Source organism: Macaca thibetana, chromosome X (assembly GCF_024542745.1).
Source record: "Macaca thibetana thibetana isolate TM-01 chromosome X, ASM2454274v1, whole genome shotgun sequence".
Classification (NCBI taxonomy): domain Eukaryota; kingdom Metazoa; phylum Chordata; class Mammalia; order Primates; family Cercopithecidae; genus Macaca; species Macaca thibetana.
In genome coordinates, this window is record NC_065598.1 from 73,639,690 (window position 1) to 73,663,877 (window position 24,188).

Here is a 24,188-nt window from a genome sequence, read left to right on the forward strand (position 1 = left end):
ACATAATGAACACCAAGATAACACCATTACTAAAAGAAAGCACAAATAAAATAATAAGAAGTGAGCCCAACAACACAATGACAAACAAGCAATCGGAAAAAAAAAAAATAGGAGAAAGCCAAGAAAGCCTTTATTAACTCCAATCCTATCTAGAAAGGAAAAGAGTAATGTCTCTTGTTTAAGCACTCAAACAGGAAAGGAAAGTAAACCACCTCTTGCTGATAGGTAAATCAATAATTCAAAATATTGAGTTACTTAAAATGCAATCAAGAGAAGGACCTCTTGCACCAGGGAGCTTTTGAGCCATAATAAAAGCAATACAAAATATTAGAGCTAAAACGATGAACCTTAGAGTACAGCTTTGTCATTTTACAGACGATGAAACAGGCTTAGATATAGGAAATGACTCAGTCAAAGAAACAAAGCTAACTAGTGGCAAAGTCAGGAGTAGAACCTAAGATCCTAAATCCCAATCTGCTATTAATTTTACTGTGCCAGCACTATATCCTCTACTTGTTAACACTTGTACGCTAATGAGTGCCTGGGCAAATACAGATGATCCCTTTTTTTTAGACAGTCTTGTTCTGTCACCCAGGCTGGAGTGCAGTAGCGCGATCTCAACCTGGAGTGTGAGAGGCTCACTGCAACCTCCGTCTCACAGGTTCAAGCAATTCTCCTGCCTCAGCCTCCTGAGTACCTAGGACTATAGGTGCATGCCACCACACCCAGCTAATTTTTGTAGTTTTAGTAGAAACAGGCTTTCATCATGTTGACCAGGAAGGTCTCAAACTCCTGACCTCAGGTGATCCACCCACCTCAGCCTCCCAAAGCGCTGGGATTATAGGCGTAAGCCACGGCACGGGCACCCATTTTAAAAAATATGTGTATTTCGCATATTTCAAATTTGTGTATTCAGAAATGCAAGAATTCAAGCTTTAATTTTTATTTTATTTTAGAGACAGTCTTGCTCTGTTGCCCAGGCTAGAATGAAGTGGCACAAACACAGATCCTTGTAACCTTGAACTCCTGGGCTAAAGCAATCATTCTGCCTTGGTATCCTGAGTAGCTGGAGCTACAGGTATGTGCCACCATGCCCAGCTAATTTTTTTTTTTTTTTTTTTTTTTTTTTTAGTAGAGACAGGGTCTCACCATGTTGCCCAGGCTGGTCTTAAACTCCTGGCCTCAAGTGATCCTCCCACCACAGCCTCCCAAAGCATTGGGATTGCAAGTGTGAGCCACTGCACCCAGTTTGATTTTTTAAAGACTAAAAAGGAGTTTTAAACATATTTAATCCAGTATGCACTCTAAAATGCACTGATAGGCCATCTGAGATACATTCTACAATTACCATTTTATCTTTTAAGAGGTTCTGAGAACAGGTTTGAAGAAAATTGCTGGAAAAAAAATATATTTTTAGAAGGCCAAAATACTGGGCATCCATAAACAAGGTGATAAAATTTGCTTAAAAATTTTTTGTGTACAATATCATAATAGAGTACTTAATTAACAGAATTCTATATAAGATAATAGGTTTAAATGCATGCACTTTAGAGGTACCTAAGTATATGTAGTACTAAAGCATCACACCATATTTTAAAGTTTGATATGTAAAATAATTCAAAGGAATATAGCCAAGGAATGTTAAATATTTTAGTAGGGTGTGAGGCTTTGTTTTAATAAATGTCATATATCTAAGGGATAGGAATTAAAAAACAAAACATGTGGCCGGGCATGATGGCTCGCGCCTGTAATCCCAACAATTTGGGAGGCCAAGGCAGGCGAATAACCTGAGGTCAGGAGTTTGAGACCAGCCTGGCCAACATGGCAAAACCCCGTCTCTACTAAAACTACAAAAATTAGCCGGGCGTGGTGGCAGGCACCTGTAGTCCCAGCTACTCAGGAGGCTGAGGCAAGAGAATCGCCTGAACCCAGGAGGCGGAGGTTGCAGTGAGCGGAGATTGTGCCACTGCACTCCAGTCTGGGTGACAGAGTGAGACTCTGTCTCAAAAAAAAAAAAAAAAAAGGTTATAGAATATGGAATTATTCAAAATTCATATTAGTATATATTTTAACTCAGGTTCAAAATTAGTATCAATATTAAGTTTTCTATTAAAAAATATGACTGGCCAGGAGTGGCGACTCATGCCTGTAATCCCAGCACTTTGGCAGGCTGAGGCGGGCACATCACTTGAGGTCAGGAGTTCAAGACCAGCCTGGCCAACGTGGTGATATCTCGTCTCTACTAAAAATTCAAAAATTAGCCAGGTATGGTGGTGGGCACCTGCAATCCCAGCTACTCAGGAGGTTGGGGCAGGAGGATTGCTTGAAACAGGGAAGTGAAGGTTGCAGTAAGCCGAGATCATGCCACTGCACTCCAGCCTGGGTAACAGAGCGAGACTCTGTCTCAAAAAATATATATATATATTATATTTTTATATATATTATATATATTACATATAATATATATTATATATTATATATAAATATTATGTATATATAAAAATATTAAGGCACAAGGATCTGTACCCCAAAATGGTGGAATTCATGAGGTAATAATGAAGTCGCCAAATAATCAAAACGCTAAACAATGGTTTGAAACATTTTTTTTAGTCACAAATCCTGCAATGTGGGTAGTTAATTAAAAGCAGCTCTGTATCCTTTTTGGTGAGGGTACCAGGAAAATTAATATCAAATGACTTTTTTAAAAAATCTTGGGAGTAGAATAAAAACTATGAAATTAAGAACCCACAGTTATTAATAATTCATACAGACTCTTATGTTTCAATAGGCCTGAATTATTACATGTGTATTCCCTCATTTTATACAAAAATTTAAACCAGTTTTAGAGGCATTTTAACAAGAAAAAACATATTCAAATTAAGATGGGAAATTTGATCATATTAAATAACTAGTTCAATATTTTTATACTTGAAAAATGAAAACACAGAATTTACTCATCTCAATTTATTTTGAAATTTCAAAGTTAAAGACAAAGGATATTAAGTCAGAAAAATGAATCACTTTTGCTAACACTAGCAATCCAAATTCTCTCCTTTTTCTTTTTTCTTTTTTTCTTTTTTGAGGAAGACCTATTTCTTATTTTCTGGAAGTTCCAATATCACCAAAGAACAGAGAACAAGAAAGAAACACTGGTTATAATGTTTAAATTTTGACCATAAAAGGACAAAGGTCACCACTACACATCATATGTCTTTCCTTACTTGGAATTCTAGTAGAAAAAAGAAAGCCAAAAACAACTACAGCCAGTTTAGATATCTACAAGTAGATCCTATCTACTGGCTGGACACCTGTGTTGTACTTAAATGACTTGCAATACTTACCTGCGCTATATAGACAAAGGAAATTGAAAATAATTACCATAAAATTGCTAGATATTTAAATCTCTTACTCAAATGGAAAAACAAGTAAAATATTTAATTTAAAATGCCACCTTTGTCTTTCAAGTACAATAAAGGAGAATCAAAGAAGTTTTGCTAACGAAACAGAACTACCACAAAAAAAATCAGGAAAAAAATAATTCCAAATTTAGCAAATTTGCATAGAGAATAGACAACATGTGTAGGAGAGAGACATTTGAAAAAGTGTTTAAAATGAAAGCAAAGTGAACATCAAATGATTAAGGGACTTGTGATATACCCATGCCATTAACTGTGCTGAAATCAAGTAAACAATCATTAAATATCTTCTTAGGCATAAATAACATCCAGAAATCATTAGTTTCCTCCAAAAATATGCTAGATTAACAGTATAGAGCCTTCATCAACAGAATACCCACACCAAGCCAGTAGGAAAAAAAAATCATTCGCATATTTTCTAGTTTGAAATGCAAAATTATTATCAAATGATACAACAATAGTTAGTTGGAAATTTAAAATGCTATGGTCTTGTCCCAATATAATTAAATAGAACAATGGGGCAATTTTTTTTTAGCAATCTCCACATCAAATTTAGCTTCTATGAAAAAAAAAGCATTCAGTCGCACCCACAGAGAAATTATGAGAAAAAATGTGGAGTATTACTAGACCCAATTAAGCACATTTCAACAATAAAATAAATGTTTTTGTTGGGGGAGCAGACATCCATGTAGAAATCTCAGCTCTTAGTCAAAGTTGTCAGGGAGAAAGAATGCTAATTTAGAAAAACCTAGCAATTTGGTCTCTTGCTCTCAAAAGTTCAACTGTAAATATTTTTCACATCCTGCAAAATAAACGAATAAAGAAATTTCAAAAGATAATTTTTGGGGGGATAAATGGTCTCTTCAGTGATTGTTCGGTATGCAGTCTCTAAAGACAAGCCTAGTTTAATGACCTCAAAACTAATACTGTTAACACTTGAACACACTACTATCTTATTACTTGAGGCTCATTCCCAGTACAGATATTAAATTAAAATATATGATATTATTAGAAAATGTTTGGTCAAAATATCCCCATTTATATTGAACATATAGGAATTATGATGTATTTTCAATGCCAGCCTAATTACTGAATTGAAATAAATTATATGAATGGATGTCTTTTCAAAGAAAGAACCAATTTAAAATCCAATTAACAAGTATTTGAAAGGCCAATGAAACCCTATCCTAATGGTACATTCAAATATATTACTTTAAAATTACGTGTATATATTTGAAAACCTGACAACCTATTTGGTATTATTATTCTGCCATTGAAAAACCACATAAAGCCTAAGCCCTAAAAATTTGAAATAAAATTTCAGTTATATAAAATTCAAAATATATGATTAGTCTACTTTTTTTATAAAAAGCTAAACCAGAAACATACAAGTGTTGATCAACCTATAATATTTTGTCCTTGTTCACTAAGTAAATGCAATTAAATAGTAATTAATTTACAGGTTAGACCACTCTGTCTCATAATAGTATACATTTACTTTCAAATATGAGTGATGCTACATAATAGTATGCTAAAACAGAAATTTATTCACATTTACTAAAATATTCAGGATATGACTAAGTTTTTTAAATGACCTCAAAAGCTATCATAGCTTTAAAACTGAAAAAGTAAATAGTTAAATCTATTGCAAAACTTCCACACAAATATATTTAAGTATGTATGTTAGGGGAATTAAAAGCATTTACGCCCTAAATTTCAAAATTTCAAAACTTCTTTGGCTACAAACTAGCCTATATATTGTAATAACAAATTACGTCAACTCTCATGATATAAAAAAGTAACATTATTAAAATTAAATGCTTGAACAAGAAAAAAGGTTTACAAAAATTTATTGCATCCAAATAGTTAACCATTTGCAATAATACACTATTTATCTCTTCATAAACACCAACACTGAAAATGTATTACAATACTGCTAAAAAGGCAAAGCATATAAGATTTATGCACAATTTATACACAATTGTGTACAAATTTACATACAATTACAATATGCTGTCTACCAAAATACAACCTACTAAAAAATTAGGAAGTTAGAAAAATAATTCTAAGACTTAATCGTGATCTGCAAATGAATTTTTTAAGTTGCTTAGTGCATATTCAACTATGCTCAAATATATAATCTATACTAAAATAGTGCAAGAAAGTATTTGTATCCCCATCATGACTACATAACCCATGGGTATTAGATCTCTCTTTGGTATAGTGAATATTAAACAAGTTAATGAATTGTATATTTTATGAAAACACATTAAACTGAGTATAGAGACAGGCTCAAGATAAAATTCAGTTCTTCTCAAAAGTACTCAACAGGGTTGTATTTTTTAATCACAAATTCAAGATGGAATTAAAGATACTTTCCAATAAAATACTTGCCAGTTACAAAGAGACATGATCAGGTAACTTAAAAGTTGAAAATGATATTTATATTTTGACAAGCTCTAACACACACACACAAAAATTATACCTTAACAACACTCTTATTTGGTGGTTGAATATGAAATTAAAGTAATCATTCACAGTTAAATTAAGATGCAGACTGTTTAAAACATTATTAGCCTTTGAATAACATCTGAGGCCTCATGATGTATAGAAAATCAAATAGTAGCAAATACAAATGAAGAAAGAGTAAAGTATCTTAAAAAAGAATAAAATTTTAAATGCTTTCAGTATCTGGCTGTGATGATGTAATATAAAACCCCTGATGAATAAATTGTATGCCCTTATTACTCCATTCTGGAACCTACCACCTATCCCACAAAATAAATGGATATACATTTTTAAATTTAAAAAAGTAGGCAAGCAGAATCTGAATCTTTGTGTCCACAATTAAGCTCTATTCAAAAGTGTAAAATAAAACTGTTCATTCACCTTAATAAAAACATTATTCTGTTAATTAGCAGAATGCTGACCTTTGCAACAGAGAAACCTAACAGCATCAGCAAGATATAAAAGAGTGAGACTAACAGCTGAATCCAGGGCATTTACTAACTCAATTCATTTCTTACAAAATTATGACATAAAATTACATGTGTATTTTTATGTTTTCTTAATGTTAGAACTTACTATTAGGAATAAATGAATGGTTAATGTAGTGCTCTTTAATGAAATCATCTCAAATCTATCATGGATTTTTTGGTACAAGAATTAGAGAAAATTTCGCCCAACTTTTTCTTCTTAAATATAGTAAATTTTTGACAAAAAGTAAAGTCACCTGCCCATGATGACACAGACAGTTGTTAAAAATGTTAGAAATCAGATACCCTTATGCCCATTATTCCAAAATTCCATGCACTATACCACACTATCTTCTTGCTGAAGATTATGAGCATGGGGTATGCTATTGTCCAGGAAGTGTTTAAAAGTTATGTTGAAACCTTATAGCTATATTCTTTAATACCGTTGTTTTCCTTATTCTTCACTATACTGATAGTGTCTTTTTTTTTCTTCACCCAGCCACTCCTTACTTAAGTATATCTGTATAGGCTACACTGTTGATATTTAAACCTATTAAGTCTTACTAAAGTAAATGCTCTCATACCGTGTGTTTCTATTTTATTTGAAAACTGGTTTAACTCAGTCTAGATACCTTGCAAATTTACACTTATTTTGAAAGCAATTTCTTAATCTTAAATATCTGAGTAATCTCTCCTTTTGTTTACTCTCAACAGGCCTTAATAAATAGGACCACCATATTGGATGGCAATTAACAATAGTCAAATATAGAGGAGATGTCTGTTGTTACCAATTTATTGAGATATGATTTACTTTCATCAATAATCTGTCAAAATAAATTATTCCAAAAAAATTATCGCAGTTTACACAGAAACATAAAATTGACAGTTCTGTATTTATAACACACCCTATGCTAGGTGTGTAAATAATATTACTTTCTCTTAAGGTTTCTGAGTTTTAGCCCATTTTCTGGCCTTTCTTTCAAACTTGCAGGAAGACTGTGAGCGAGTCTTTCTAAGGCAGGCACTCCTGGTTTTTACAACCTGCTTGCTGTTCCGTTGCTGCTGTTTGTGCCCATGCCTAGGGTGTGTTATAATCTTTTTAAAGTCCTTACAGATGGAATCATACCTATTCTCAGGATCATTGTCGTCATCATCATCATCCACTGTGACAGGCACTGATTTAGATAAGGCTTCATCTCCTTGAGGGAAAAAAGTGTACTTAAAATTAGCTTTAAATAAGCTATATAATTAAAACCATGTAAAATAAAACTGAAAGCCAAAAACTTTAAAGCAAACTAAGTGGGGTCTAAACTCTGGACTCCAAAATATGAGTAAAAAGCATTCTTATAGAAAACATAACCGAGTATTTGTGAAGTGCCAACAGTAAAATGATAAATAGCTGGCCCTTATATATTTCAGAGTTCCTTCCCAGGGCACAATGCTTTTAAAGTCCACCCTTCTCAGTAATAATTCTGTATCAACAGTCATCATATTAGCACAAGTTTCTTGCCGCAATAACCTTTGTACTGATCCATTTTAATTTTGACATTAACAGGTGCTGTAACTTCGAGGAATAGCAAAACCGGTATTAATGTTTTGGTAGTAGCAAGTAATTTTAAAATGCAGTTGAATGTGTATGGTATTCGTGATCTGAGTTACCCAGTGATACAGTTCAGTACAGTAAAACTTATTTTCTTATAAAAAGCTACATTTCTATCTTCTGATTAAAAATCTAAAGAGGGCCAGGCAAGGTGGCTCATGCCTGTAATCCCAGCACCTTGGGAAGCCGAGGCAGGTGGATCACCTGAGGTCAGGAGTTCCAGACCAGCCTGGCCAACATGGCGAAATCCCGTCTCTACTAAAAACACAAAAATTAACCAGGCATGGTGGTGTACACCTGTAATCCCAGCTACCAGGGAGAAAGAGGCAGAAGAATCACCTGAACCCGGGAGGCGGAGATTGCAGTAAGCCGAGATTGCACCACTGCACTCCAGCCTGGGCAACAGAGTAAGACTCTATCACAAAAAAAAAAAAAAAAAAAAAAAAAATCTAAAGAGGTTAAGATTTGGGCATTTCATTCTACATAAATTTTACTTAAAAAGAAAAACAAACTGAAATATCAAACTGTAGGTTAATATTATGCATGCTTAAGTATTTCAGGAGAAGTATGCTGATGTGTACCATTTAATTTGAAATGCATCAAAGATTTTACGGGTATTATACTAAGTGAAAAAAGCCAATCTCAAAAGGTTATATACTTCATGATTCCATTTCAAAATAGCAAAATTACAGTGATGAAGAACAGATTACTAGTTGCCAGATGTCAGGAATGGAGGTAAGGACAGCAGTATCATTAGGGAGCCTTGTGATAATGGAACTGGTTTGATATCTTAGTTGTGGTGGTGATTATACAAAGATACACATGGGGTACAACTGCATTGAACTATACTTGCACACACACAAATGAGTGCATGTGAAACTGGTGAAATCTGAATAAATCTTCAGTTTTCTGGTTTTGACACTGTACTACAGTTACAAGATGTTACCCTTGAGGGAAACTAAGTGAAGTGTATCTGAGACCTCCCTGTATTTCTTATTTTTTTACAAATTCTTGTGGATTTATAATTATGCAAAATGAAAAGCTAAAAAGGCAAAAAAAAAATACACTGATGGATAGACAGAAGGATATATAGATATGTTATCAAGAAAATACAGTATAATATTAATGGTAGATGCTTTGATGTATACTTCAATGTTTTTCACAATAAAATGTTGAAGAGAAATGGAGGAAAAAAAATCTATAAAGAAAACAGACACCTACAGGCTCAGGATAGAAATACACTAAATAAGGCCAGGCATGGTGGCTGAAGCCTGTAATGCCAACACTTTGGGAGGCTGAGGCGGGCAGATCACTTGAGGTCAGGAGTTCGAGGCCAGCCTGGCCAATATGGAGAAACCTCGTCTCTACTAAAAATACAAAACTTAGCCGGTGTGGTGGCATGTGCCTGTAATCTCAGCTACTCGGGAGCCTGAGGCACGAGAATTGCTTGAACCCAGAAGGCGGAGGTTGCAGTGAGCAGGGGTTGTAGTGAGTCGAGATTGTGTCCAGCCTGGGTGACAGAGTGAGACTTCAACTCAAAAAAAAAAAAAGAGAGAGAGAGAGAAGAGATTTCATAACATCCCAGCAAACTCACAATAAATATCTCATCCAAACAGACCAATCTTCAAATGAAATATAATTAGCACTGTCACTCCCTCTTTACTACACCTTTCAAAATCTGACCTATCCTTTGAGGTTCAAATGCCAACTATTCTTCTATGTATTTCCCCAAATATTTAAATATCTCACTGCTATTTATTGTGTAGCCCCATTATAGACTGTCGTTGTTTTTGTTTTGAGACGGAGTCTCGCTCTGTTGCCCAGGCTGAAGTATAGTGGCGTGATCGCGGCTCACTGCACTCTCCATCTCCCGGGTTCAAGCGATTCTCCTGCTTCAGCCTCCCAAGTAGCTGGGATTACAGGTGTGTGCCACCACACGTGGCTAATTTTTTTGTATTTTTAGTAGAGATGGGGTTTCACCATGTTGGCCAGACTGGTTTCGAACTACTGACCTCAGATGATCCGCCCACCTTGGCCTCCCAAAGTGCTGGGATTACAGGCCCCAATCTAGTTTTATATCTTTCTTCTATTACCTTTTTTAATGATTTCTCTAAGTCTGTCTTGCATTAAACTGCAATCTCCTAGGACCATGTTCTTCATCTTGGTTATTCATGCCATTACCAAGCCCATATTTCTAGGAATATACTGTAGCTGTAATATGATACCCAAATACTGCAAATAAACTGGAATCCTCTAAACTCAATAGGGGGCAGGGTTTTTGTTTTAACCTTCTAAAACTGTGACCTAAAATTAAGCTAGACAGAGGAGTACATAAATTCAGCATGCTTATATAAGCATGTAAGTAAATTCTGAAGGAATATCGTAACATTGGCTCACACACAAACTTATCTTTAAAAACAGAACTTTTTACACAGTGCTTATTTTCTTTTTTTTTTTTTTTTGAGACGGAGTTTCGCTCTGTCGCCCAGGCTGGAGTGCAGTGGCCAGATCTCAGCTCACTGCAAGCTCCGCCTCCCGGGTTCACGCCATTCTCCTGCCTCAGCCTCCCGAGCAGTTGGGACTACAGGCGCCCGCCACCGCGCCCGGCTAGTTTTCTGTATTTTTTAGTAGAGACGGGGTTTCAACGTGTTAGCCAGGATGGTCTCGATCTCCTGACCTCGTGATCCGCCCGTCTCGGCCTCCCAAAGTGCTGGGATTACAGGCTTGAGCCACCGCGCCCGGCCCACAGTGCTTATTTTCAAGGCACTCATATTCTATTCTACTTGTTTCTATTGACAAGGCCCCATTTTTGACAGGTTAAATTCCCTAACAAATTTATCTTCTTTCTTATTTCATCCCAAATAATCAGCTTAGCCCCCAAAAATATCCAGGGTAAAGAAAATCTCAACAAGGCATATTTCACCAAGGAGTTGAAGGATTGGCATTTGCTGAAGTAACAGATTCTCAAAGTTTCTCTTGATACACACCTCAGGAAAAGTTTACCTCCCCATCAGCCTATTTGTCCTTCAGATCAAAGTTAAATAAATCAAAATGGAACACAGTGATCTAGATCAGTGCTGAGATAAGTAATTATCAGGAGATGCATCAATTGAGTATTTGCCATATATCACCATCCCTTCTTAAGGCCTAATGAATGCATATTAATTATTACACCAAAAATTAATAATTCTCAACATGAGAGGTGTGTAATACTTTCATAGGTATCAATAAATCAAGTGAGATCTTGAGAAAGTAAAGTAGTAAAATACTTGAAATCAAACATATTGATTTCACCAGTGAAACTGTTTAATCACAGAAACCAATTTTCCAAAGTTTAAAATTAGCCATACTAAGAAAAAAAGAGAGAAGATCCAAATAAATAAAACCAGAAATAAAATTAGTTGTGACATATAATTTTTAATGGATTTTTAACTAAATTTTTAAACACCATTTATTATTCTTAAACTCTAATCCTTAATAAGGATTTTCACAGCTAACCTAACAACTAAAACATTGATTTGACATAAAAGTAACTATTAGATTCTGTATTTTTAATATAAGTCCATAATCCCTTATACATAATTTTGAAATCTAAAACACTCTCAAAACGGAAAGTTTCTGTAAGAGGGTACCAAAGACAATCTGGCAGCAAAACCTGTTCTAAACTGCTTATTCACATGAAGAAAACATGTGAATCTTCAAATGTTTTGCTGCAGAAATACTGTGTTTGATTATCTGGTGTTGCATCAGGCCCCACTGGGGCTTTTATAAAATATATAGTAACTGCTCTCTATTATTTTTCTAAAAGACAAAAAGTTGTAAATTCTGAAACACAATAGACCCCAAGAATTTCAGGTAAGAAACTGTGAACTTGAATTACAATAGCCACACAAACAGAGCTCCATCTAGTCATCCAATACAGCAGAGCATTCAACTGAAGCACACACCATGCATATCACATGTGGTTTTCAAGTCAAGTCATAAGTACTCCATAAAAGAAATGAAAAGTTTTATTAAAAAAACAAGATTTTGCTGGGCACAGTAGCTCATGCCTGTAATTCCAACACTTTGGAAGGCCAAGGTGGAAGGATTGCTTGATGCCAGGAGTTCAAGACCAGCCTGGGTAACATAGCAAGACTTCATCTCTACAAAATTAAAAATTTAAATTTAAAAAATAGCCAAGATTCAAATTAATTCCATTAAAATCCAATTGGGATCAATTGAAAACTGTAACATAAGAACTGAAAGGAAAAATTTTTTAATTCTACCTATGTTGGAAATACAATTTTATGTAAAACCCACTTCATAAAAATTTTTAAATAAATTCTGAGTATCCATAGTTAACTGACAGGTCTTACTGACTAAAAAAAAAAAGACAAATGACCAATACACATGTATTATACAACTGATTTTTAAAGTAACTTTAATAATAAAAACCTCTTTTTAAAATTATTTTTCATAAATTTTTAAAGATTAATTTTAATTAATTCCTAAGAATATTTTTATTCACCAGCTGACCCAAACTTTAATGTTCCTAGTACTCTACCTCATCAGAGTAGGCTAATCGAGCTAATGTTTGGATTTTCGTCCTTCCTTTATTTTGACAGTGTTTTTAAAAGAAAAACGTCTGTTCATGTCATTAGAAACTAGTTAATAAGCACCAACAAAGGGTTTTAATTAGGTAAATTAAAATAATTAAAGGGAATTTCATAAGACACAAAGTTATCTGTTCAAACTTAAAAAGCCATATGCATGGCAGTTAAAATTTTGACACACCATGTCATACCAGTACCAAGGATTCACTTCCATTATATAAATAAATAGCTACTGAACCACTGGTACCAATCGCTTTTCCTTCATAAACTACTGCTCATTACTCTAGAGAAAAGCACTAAATATTGATAAAGAAATTTTGTCATTTACTCAACAAATTTGGGATCCCTGATACTGAATACTAGCGATGTTCAAAATATCTTCCAATGGCAGTAGAAAAATAAATGGGGAAATGTTTTTTTTAATAAACTCCTAAATAATTTTAAGTGGTATTCTCCTTAGTAACCCTAAATTTGATTAGCTTCAGGGAAAATTAAACAATGTAGTAATTCAAGAGGGGGAAAGTACAAATTATGAATTTTTTATTTATTTTTGCATACCTGAAGATTGGCAAAATCCAGTATGTGAAGACAGCACTAAATTTTCAGTCACGGGCTTAATTTTCTGTTCATCACTGCTTCCCTCGCCTATAGAATTCTGATCATCATCTTCTATATCAGAAGATGAGGATGTAATGTCGGCTTGCTTCCTTTTAGTGCTTGTTCTCAGGGAGTTTCTCTTTTTCTCCTTGACAATGACTGCCTTCTTTTTAGATGAAGTTCTTTGCTTCTTCTTTTTATTATCTTCAGAACTTTCCTCAGCATCAGATGATGATGAGCCACTTTGTATTTCCTTAGTATTTCTCTTTGAACTTAAATTTCTTCTTTCCCTCAATTCTATTCTTTTCAATCTCTTATCAGAAGAGTTACAACCATCTTCTTTCATGGAATATTTCTCAGTATCAGATGATGAACAATCTTGTCTCTTCCTTGAACTCTTTCCAAGCAACTTGCACCTTTTCTTCTCTCTACCATATGCTCCATTCTTACTCTTTTTATCCTCTGAAGAGTCACAACTATCTCCTTTCCCTGTTGATTTCTCAGCATAATCAGATAATTCATCCTTCTTTTTAGAAGTTTTCTCTCTTATTTTTTTACTTTTCTTTTCTCCATCAGTTGTTTCATTCTTATTTTGTTTTATGCCCTTAGGAAAATGACAAATTTCTTCTCGCTCAGGTAACTTCTCAGTGCCATCAGATGAAGATTCATACTGTTGTTCCATTTTAATTACTTTTTTCTTAAAGTCTGAAATTTCCTTTTTTTCTTCAGCTCCCTTTTTGCTCTGCTTTTTATCATCTTCAGAAGTTTCATCACTCTGGTCTTTCTTTAGGAATTTCTCAGCAATATCAGATAAGCCATCCTGTACTTTTTTACATGTTTTGGTTTTGAGATGCTTGCTCTTTTCTTTAGTTTCAGCAACTTTTCTGACATCCAAAGAAGTAAAACTCTCCTCTTTCCCAGAAAGCTTACTGACACCATCAGAGGAAGCACTTGCTTGCTGCTTCTTAGGAAGTCGATCTCTTAATTCCATGATGGTCGTGTCTTTATCAACTGTGCCTTCTGCTGAAGAGAAATTCTCTCTGTCTTGTTTCCTTTCAGCATCATCAGACGATCCTTCTTGCGAGGTCTTCAAACCTTTGTGCCCTTGATTATCCATTCCTTTTTTGCTGTGTTTTTCATCTTCGGAAGAGTCAAAATCCTTTGTATTTGGAATTCTTTTTTTGGTGGTTCTGGCAGCACCAATTTTACTCATGCTCTTTATCTCTTTTTCTAATTCTGAGTCATAATTAGAAGACTCAGACTGGGTTTGTCGTTTCTTTTTAGAAATTATAGCGCTCTTAGCTGATTTGCCTTTTTTAGTATCAAAATCTGAGCCAGATGTAGAACTTTTTCGTTTCCTTTTTCCTTTATCATCTTTCCCCGCCTGAGTCTTTAAATCATACAAAGTCTTATGGTTTGTATGGATTTCATTAACATCAGTATCTGAAGAAGAACTGTGACTCATCCTGCTTACCTCTTTCAGGATTGCTAGCATTTCATCAGAATCTGAATTTTGATCCACAGTCTCTGATTGCTTAGATTTTGGCAATTTATTAGGTTTAGGATTATCTATAGCACTGTCAGAAGAATTCCGCTTATCCTTTTTTCTCACTGGAACGGGTAGTTTTTGTTTCTCCTTAACTGTTTCATTACATTCTTCATCTGAATTAGATGTTACAGGGTTGGTTTCTGTCTGTCGCCTCAAGGGTGTGGTCTTTACACGTGGGGATCTTCGAAGATCAGATTCCTCTAAAAGTAATGAAACTTCATTTTCAACCAAATGCTCATTATCACTGTTTTCCTGTCCAAGTCCACATTTCTCTAACTTGGGGTTCAGACCACAACTTTTATAGCCATCTTTATCTTGTGGAACTTCCTGACAATCAGCACCTTTAATTGGGGAATTAGAAAGGGAAACAGGGGTGAGTTTAACATATAATTCTTTTGTTACTTTAGCTGTAGTTTTTGATTTAATACCTCCTCTGTTGTCTTTTGAAGAAATATTTAATTTTACAGATGCACTCTCCAGTTCTTGTTCAGTTCCACTGCTGCCATCCCCTTGATGATCAGCTGAACTCTGAACTTCCATTGCAGTCTCAAGATTCTCAAAAATGTCTTCTGGAACTGAGGAAGGAACAGACACAATATCCATGTCTAAGTCTTCCGAAGTGTTGGCAGGTTCATACTGAGGTTCTTCTTTTCTATCAGATTTCTTATGTTCACCACCGGTACTTTTATTTGCTCTTTGTTCCTCTGTTGGAACATTCTGATCCATGTGCTCACTATCTACCTGTTTTCTTGAAAGTTTAGCTTCTGACTTTGAAATATCCTTCCTTTCCAAAGCACAAGGTTTTTCTCCTTTTCGTGCTTTTGTTTCAAACTTAGCATCTATGACTTTATGCTCTTTGGTATTTTTCTCTTTATTTACAGCATCCAACGCTCGAAACTCTGAATTTAAGTCTTCTTCCAATGCAAGATGAGCTTTCTTGATATCAGCCAACACAGACTTAAAAGCTTTAAGCTGACGTAATTTTGTAGCAGAACTGATTTCTGAATTATCTGTTGCCTGCTTTAAAAATTTAACATAACTGGAGTTCATGTTGGCTGTGGTCTCGATCAGTTTTTTTGCCTTCTTAATCATTTCTTTGGGCACAATTAGTGCGGAATAAGAGTAGGTTACAGAGCCAGAACAGGAATCATCTAATTTCTTTTCTTCTCCATTACAATTTGAACTAGTCTTCTTTGGAGAAAATCTGGATGTATGTTCATATACTTTATTACTCTTTTCACTGTCAACTTTTATCTTCTTCTTATTTTGCTGCAACAACTGTTCCAAATTCTCAAATACGCTGTTACATGCAGTGACCAAGTCCAACAAAGGCTCTGGGTGACAAATGTAGCAATACCATTGGTTGTTTTCATCCATTATTGTGGACAACTCCTTTCGACCAAGGTTGCGCAGAATGCATTTCTTGCAGAAAGCATTATGGCAAAAGTCACAACAAATCAAGTTTCCACCTTCTGCACACCATCTGAAATGTTTTAAAGATTAAAACATTATTCCCTTCTTTCAGGAAACTGAAAAGATAGGTTAAAAAAATAAAAATAAACACTATTCCCAACAAAACTCATTTTAATCTCTTTGTTATAATGCGATTTAAATTTTACTCCCAGTAATTTTAGTAGTAATTTATGTCATCTGCTTATTCTTTACTAGAAACTTAAACTAGACATAAACCTAGGGTTTGATAGAAAATAACAACCTTTCATTAAAGACATCAATGATGATACTATGAAAGACAAACCTCATAAAAGATTATGTAACAATTCCTCCCAAAAGTAGGAAACACTGAATGTTAGCTCATCTATATTACCTACCTACATTGTTCATCCATTCCATCTGAGTCACGGCTAATATCATCACTCATGTAATACTTAAAGCAATTCTATTAAAAGAAAAGAGGAAGGGGAAATTTAATTCAAAATTGATAGCATTCATAAAGGACAAAAACTTTACTTTTTTAAGTAATTAAAAACACTGGGGAAAATCTCCAGAACACTGGTATGGGCATAAGATTTATTGAGCAATATCACACAAGTTCAGGCAACCAAAGCGAAAATTGGCAAATGAGATCACATCAAGTTAAAACGCTTCTGCACAGCAAGGATACAATCAACAAAATGAAAAGACAACCCACAGAATGGGAGAACATTTTGCAAAGTGCCCATCTGACAATGGATTAATAACCACAATATATAAAGAGCTCCAACAATTCTATAGGAAAAAAATCAAATAATCCAATCAAAAAATAGGCAAAAGATTAGACTGGACATTTCTCCAAAGAAGACATACAAATGACAAATAGACATATGAAAAGCTGCTCACCATCACTGATTATCAGAGAAATGTTCATCAAAACTATAATAAGATATCATCTCACCCCAGTTTAAATGGCTTATATCCAAAAGACAGGCAATAACAAATGCTGGCAAGGATGTGGAGAAAAAGGAACCCTTGTGTACTGTTGGTAGGAATGTAAATGAATACAATCACTATAGAAAACAGTTTGGAGTTTCCTCAAAAAAACTAAAAATTGAGATACCCAGCAATCCACCTGCTGGGTATATACACAAAAGAAAAGAAATGAGTTTATCAAAGAGATACTGGCACTCCTATGATTGTTGGGCCACTGTTTACAATAGCAAAGATCTGGAAGCAACCTAAGTGCCCATCAACAGATAAATAAATAAATAAATAAAATGCAATACATATACACAATGGAGTACTATTCAGTCATAAGAAAGAATGAGATCCCGTCATTTGTAACAACATGGATGGAACTGGAGATCATTATATTAAGTGAAATAAGCCAGGCACAGAAAGACAAACATTGCATGTTGTCACTTATAAGTGGGATCTAAAACTCAAAACAAATGAACTCATGGATGAACTAATGAAGGATGTCTTGAAGGATGGTTACAAGAAGCTGGGAAAGGTAGTGAGGGGATAGGGAGGAGGTGGGGATGGTCAACGGGTACAAAAAAATACAAAGAATAAGACCTACTATTTAATAGCACAATAGGGTGACTACAGTCAATAGCAACTTAATTGTACATTTTTAAATAACTTAAAGAATATAATTAGATTGCTTGTAACTCAAAGGATAAATGCTTGAGGGGACAGATACCCCATTTTCCACAATGTACTTATTTTACATCACATGCCTGTATTAAAACATCTCATGTACGCCATAAATATATACACCTACCAAGAACCCACAAAAATTTTAAAAACAATTTAAAAAAAAAAAAGGATTATGTGTGCATGTTTCAGAGACTCAAAGCAAAAACACTGTACTACCCCAGCCGAGCATAGTAGCCCATGCCTATAATCCCAGCACTTTGGGAGGACGAGGAGGGTGGATCACCTGAGGTCAGGAGTTCAAGACCAGTCTGGCCAACATGGCGAAACCCAGTCTCTAAAAAAATACAAAAATTAGCCGGGCATGGTGGCAAACGCCTGCAATCCCAGCTATTCTAAAGGTTGGGGCAGGAGACTCACTTAAACCCAGAGGCGGAGGTTGCAGTAAGCCAAGATCACGTCATTGCACTCCAGCCTGGGCAACAGAATAAAACTCAAAAAAAAAAACAAAAAAAAAAAACAAAAAAAAAAACAAAAACAAACAAACAAAAACACTGCTACCCACTATCCAATGTCTGTATTGTACAGACATCTAACTATCTCAAGTCTCAAGAATTAATGCCTTGAAATAGATTTCCATACACTCAAGTACCACTATTCCTTATTTAAAAGTTTATAAAAGATTTTTGGCTGGGTGTGGTGGCTCATGCCTGTAATCCCAGCACTTTGGGAGGCTGAGGTGGGTGGATCACTTGAGGTCAGGAGTTCAAGACCAGCCTGGCCAACAGGGTAAAACCCCGTCTCTACTAAAAATACAAAAATTAGCCAGGTGTGGTAGCGGGCACCTGTAATCCCAGCTACTCGGGAGGCTGAGGCAGGAGAATCACTTGACCCAGAAGGTGGATGCTGCCGTGAGCCAAGATTGTGCCACCGCACTCCAGCCTGGGTAACAGGGCAAGACTCCATCTCAAAAACAAACCAAAAAAACAAAGTTTATAAAAGATTTTAGTAAAGCTAATTTCTGGTCTCATACAACTAGCTACTAAAGCTCTACATAAAAATGTATTAGATGTGGGTACTTAGCAATTTTAATAGCCACCATATACAAACAGCTACTATACATACAGCAAAAGAATTAATCTATATTATCTCTAAATATCGAAATACCTACCATGCAAGGTAGGACGTATTATGAGGCTAACTTTCATTAATACGTAAATAAATCTAAAGTCATACAACTAGTAAGAGGCAAAGCTGTTATTCAAATCCAAGTTTGACTGACTTCAAAGTCTTTCCAGTGGGACTGCAGAAAGGGAAAAGGTGCTCACTGATACAAACTACAGATAAGTGAAATGGCCTAGGCTCAACAGACTGGTTCTTGAAAAAAGACAATCATATAGGTAAGAAAACAGAAAGGCAAATATATGTCACAAATCCAGCAATATTAGATTCTACTGTCAAAATTTAAAATGAAACTCTCTAATACATACCCTAGATAGGCCCCTGCTGAACTGAATTCAAGGAAAGGAGGGATACGAATTGCTAAAGAACAAAGTACAGTTCATTTAAGCATGTCTGAATCTATCAAAAATTCATTCAAGAAAAGATCTAGAGCTAGAATTCCAAGGAAAACATGGCCTGCCACTGCATTTCAAAGGCAGCTTTTTATTGGGAAACAAACTAACATAGGATTAATCTTAGCAGGAATATGAGTTAAGAAAACCATAACCATGACATTTATAGGAAGGTAGGTAGTTACTGAGAGGAAGTTTTGCTCTTGTTGCCCAGGCTGGAATGCAATAGTGCAATCTTGACTCACAGCAACCTCCACCTCCCAGGTTCAAGCGATTCTCCTGCCTCAGCCTCCCAAGTAGCTGGGATTACAGGGACCCGCCATGCCCGGCTAATTTTTTGTATTTTTAGTAGAGATGGGGTTTCACCACGTTAGCCAGGCTGGTCTCGAACTCCTAAGCTCAGGTGATTCACCAGCCTCGGCCTCTCAAAGTGCTAGGATTACAACCATGAGCCACCGTGCCAGGCCCACATTTATAGATATTTAAAATTAACTCCAAGGTATTACTAACAAAAATGTGGCACAGACCGTTAAAACTATAATCAACACATAAAAAACATTATTTTTTTATTATTATACTTTAAGTTCTAGGGTACATGTGCATAACGTGCAGGTTTGTTACATATGTAAACATTTTTAATTCTATTATCTCCAAGTTACGTCAAAACCCTGCTCCACATAGATAGTTTACATTTGGGGAAGTAGGATATATAAGGGGAAAGATTATAAAACACAAACATTTACACACATCCACTCTTGAGATTTTCAAACACACCAACCTCTCCCTCAACTACCAGTATCTAAATACCATGTTGCCTCTTCCCAGAACATGATGAACCAATCTCACTTACCAGGCTAATTCTTATTCATATTTCACATATCACCTTTCCGCTAGAAAGCCATCCGACCCAAATCATATTTACACAGGCTTCCTGTGTGCTCCCATAATCACAGTATCTCCCCTATCATGACACTTAGGCTTTGTATGTCTATCTTCCTCACTACAATAGAAGTCTTCCAAGGGCAGATACCATTTCCATCTTTCTTCAAGACTGTGCCCTCAAAGGCCTGGTATATGGTAAGCATTCAAATATTTATGGCATGAAATATCAACAGATCATTACGTACCTTACAAATAAGAACTTGCAATGAAGGGTGTCTATAAATGGAATCTTTTTGAAAATGATTGACCTGTTGTCCACAAGCAGTGCAGCTCACAATTCCATGAAGCCCATCTTCTAGGAGAAAGGAGTGACTATTATTTACACATTTACACAAAGAAAAAGATATTTACTTTAGTCAGCATTTTGTAACTTTTGTATTAGAAATGAAATACCTCATAATCCTTAGAAAAAAATGGCATCTTGGATACAAGTAAAAAAAGGTTAATATTTTATCGACTTACTAAGCACATGACAACCTTGGCAAATTCCAAGTTACAAATCCTAATTGTTTCCTTTTATAGATGCAAATGCCATTTTTTACAACTCAAAATAACATTAAGAGAACCCACAAAAATTTCTAAAACTAGGGGCCAAGAGCTCTTTTTTATTATTGCTTTGCAAATAAATTCAGTATCAGTCCTTACAGAACAGGGAAGTAACATATATGGAACAGATTCTTTTGCAATCCTATACTTAAGTATGCCATAAAGGTTTTTATTCTCAAAGTGGAATTGTCTGCACAGATCCTATCAATATGGTATGTAAAAACTTGGTAATTTTATGATATTACCAATTTCCTTCCCAATATTTACTTCAACACTATCCATAATTGTCATTAACCTGCCTTTTTTCTATGTGTACTCCACTATCCACTCCATACCAACACTGTCAACTATTTTCAAATAAAGACAAACAAGATATTGCAAGTATATCTATTTTGGCAGCAAAACATCAGAACAACTAGGGGTAAAAGGCAGAGTCCCATTCTGTACTGTCCCCTGAAAAACAGACTGAAGAAAACCTACAGAAACCTCTCCAGCCTCCTACTTGTCCCTAGTTCTGCTAAGGCAGTGTTTCACACCCTGAGCTAAACATTAGAGTCATCTGAAGAACCTTTTTAAAAACAGCCATTCCCACCCCTAAACCACTGAATTAAAACCTCTCAGACATTTTCTTAAAGTTTCAAAGATGATCCTGATGTGCAACCAAGACCTTGATCAAAATAAGATGGTAGATTATAATTCAGAAGAAGCCACTCAAAATGCTTACATTCACAAATAAAAAGGAGACAACTAAAAAACAAATTGGCACCATACTTAAATAAAAAACAAAACATCACATATATTTCTCACCCTTTTAATTTTCTCTTTTGGGTTTCTATTAGGTTTAAGGTCCAAAGCACTATGGACCCAAATATTATCATGAATATTTTTATTTGTAAAAACTTTTTTAAAAATTTAAGAGCTAGAGCTCACTCTGTCACCTAGGCTGGAATGCAATGGTGCAAATTCAGTCACTGCAGCCTCTACCTCCCAGGCTCAATCGATCCTCCTACCTCAGCCTCCTGAGTAGCTGGGACTACAGGCACACACCACCACACCTGGCTAATTCTTTGTAGAGACTGGGTCTCACTGTGTTGCCCAGGCTGGTCTCCAACTCCTGGGCTCAAGTAATCTTCTGGCCTCAGCCTCCCAAAGTGCTGGGATTACAGGTGTGAGTCACTACACCTAGCCAGAAGCTAAAAGTTTTAAAGTTTAAGAACACCATCATACTGTTTTAGAAGATAAAAGTAAACTTGAAGGTTTACTATTTATGTTGCTAAAATTTTTATTTATTTATTTTTTAATTTTAAAGATGTGGTCTCAGTGCATCACCCAGACTGGAGTACAATGGCACAATCACAAGTCACTGTAGCCTCAAACGCCTGAGCTCAAGCAATCCTCCCACCTCATCCTACCTAATAGCAGGTATTACAAGCCTAATTTATTATAATCACATTATTTACAAACTCCAGTTTGATCTTGGGTATTCATATATTCTGTATTCGTTTTAACAGAAACAAATACACCACAGCATACTTTTTCATTTCAAATAATTATTCCATTCAGATAAACTAACAAGATAAATAAAATGTAGAATCTGAATGTTCATCCAATGTTAAGTAATGCTTACTAAGCATCTTCTGTGTGCTTTGGTGCATATATCACTCAAGAATTAAACAAAACTAGGTAATTCTTTGGAGATTTTCTCCCACGTGTGCACAAGGAATCAAATATAAGGATATTCACCACAGCACTAATTAGAAAATTAGAAAATGAAAAATTGGGAATAGCTTCCTATGCGGGAAATGAATAGTGACTTATTGATACCACATAATTCTATAGAGCAGTGAAAAATAAGCAAACTAGATGTACATTTACTGACATGAATACAATTCAAAAACAATGTTAAATGAAAAACGTTCCCAAATGATATATACAGCATATTATTTTGTTATATTTTTAAATGAAAAATGTTTTATGAATACATATATAAAAAACATAGAAAAACATGCACACACATGCACATGCATAAAACTTCAAGATAATCATTACCTGTGGGGTGGGAAGAAGGGGAAATGGATGAGAGTAGGACTGAACCAATATTTTACTTAAGTGAGATCTGAAGCAAATATGGTAAAATGTTGAAATGTTACTTTATGTACTTGTTGCTGTACACATGTTTAAATTTTTTATTTTTAGTTATGAAATATATTTAAAATTGTAACACAGGGTATAAATGAAAAAGAGGCATTTTCATTTCTGAGCTCAATACATTTTAATGGTTTTAAAGAGAACAAAATTATTGTGTCATGTAAAAAAGTTAGGTGTAAAATATACTTTCTAACAATTAAAACTGGGAAAAGAATGTCAAAACAGGGTATGATACTGAAATTTTTTTTAAAAAAAATCCGCTCCTGAAATGTTAACTTTAGCCATATCTTTGTGTTATAATATTATTCCAAATCAATATAAGACTTTGTATATAAAGTTTACATTCTTGACAGTTTCCTACGTTAGGCTTCAATTTTGGAACTAGCTTTCTTAAAAAGTTTAAATATTATCTACACCAATTCAGCATTTCAGATCACCAATTTATCTATATATGTGTATATAAAGTAAACCTAGTGTTAAATTTCCTGTGTGATTTCTGACAGCTTAAAAATGTAACAAATCATTAAGATGAAAATAGGCATGAAAGATTTAAGTGCTACTGATAGCTATAAATGTTATGTATTCCCTTAAGCGTGATACCAAAACATTCCTACACAGAACATTCAATAAAATGTTCCTGAAACTTATCAGCTGAGACCAAATGCCAGCAGCATACCAAAGTAGCACTAGGAATACCCTCATCAACAACAGTGGTTCTTTTATTCTTTCAGCCCTTATCCACATTTCAGACATTGACTGCTCCAGGGTCCCTTCCCAAAAAAACACCACTTAGACACTCTGTACACTAAGTGTACACAATGCAGAACACTTAGTTATTTGTCTTCTCTAGAGAACCTATGATCAGAGGAAAGAAACTCTTACTACTGATCTTTACCATCACTTTCTAATTGAGGATTCTCTTAAATTTTAAGACTACTACCTTAGCTTTAATGAGCTCTGTTGCTGCAATGGCAGTTTCCCTACTATGAACTAGAGTCTCAGAAAGATTCCTCATGCTCAAAAAGAGTTGACTACCCCTTTGTGGACAAAAGACTAAACACTATTTCCTTTATTTTTGCCAACAACCTTACAAATTATTTAATCTGACAATGAATATATATAACATTTTATAAGTATAGATATATTTTACTGG

General features: G+C 34.9%; 2 protein-coding genes across 45 annotated transcripts in view; one reads left to right on the plus strand and one right to left on the minus strand.

The window, feature by feature from the left end:
- The window catches only part of LOC126946324 (cytochrome c oxidase subunit 7B, mitochondrial), a 1,159,743-nt gene that overhangs the window by 929,585 nt on the left and 205,970 nt on the right, over positions 1-24,188 (plus strand). The window lies entirely within an intron of this gene.
- The window catches only part of ATRX (ATRX chromatin remodeler), a 283,723-nt gene that overhangs the window by 170,422 nt on the left and 89,113 nt on the right, over positions 1-24,188 (minus strand). For 5 of the 9 annotated variants that reach the window (XM_050776271.1, XM_050776276.1, XM_050776279.1 and 2 more), the window contains 4 exons: positions 20,527-20,636; positions 16,562-16,629; positions 13,145-16,215; positions 7,518-7,590 (listed from right to left, as the gene is read on the minus strand). In XM_050776271.1, coding sequence (XP_050632228.1) covers positions 7,518-7,590; positions 13,145-16,215; positions 16,562-16,629; positions 20,527-20,636 — 3,322 coding nt within the window. The remainder of the gene's footprint in view (positions 1-7,517; positions 7,591-13,144; positions 16,216-16,561; positions 16,630-20,526; positions 20,637-24,188) is intronic. The other 4 variants (XM_050776277.1, XM_050776272.1, XM_050776280.1 and 1 more) reach the window with 3 other exon arrangements.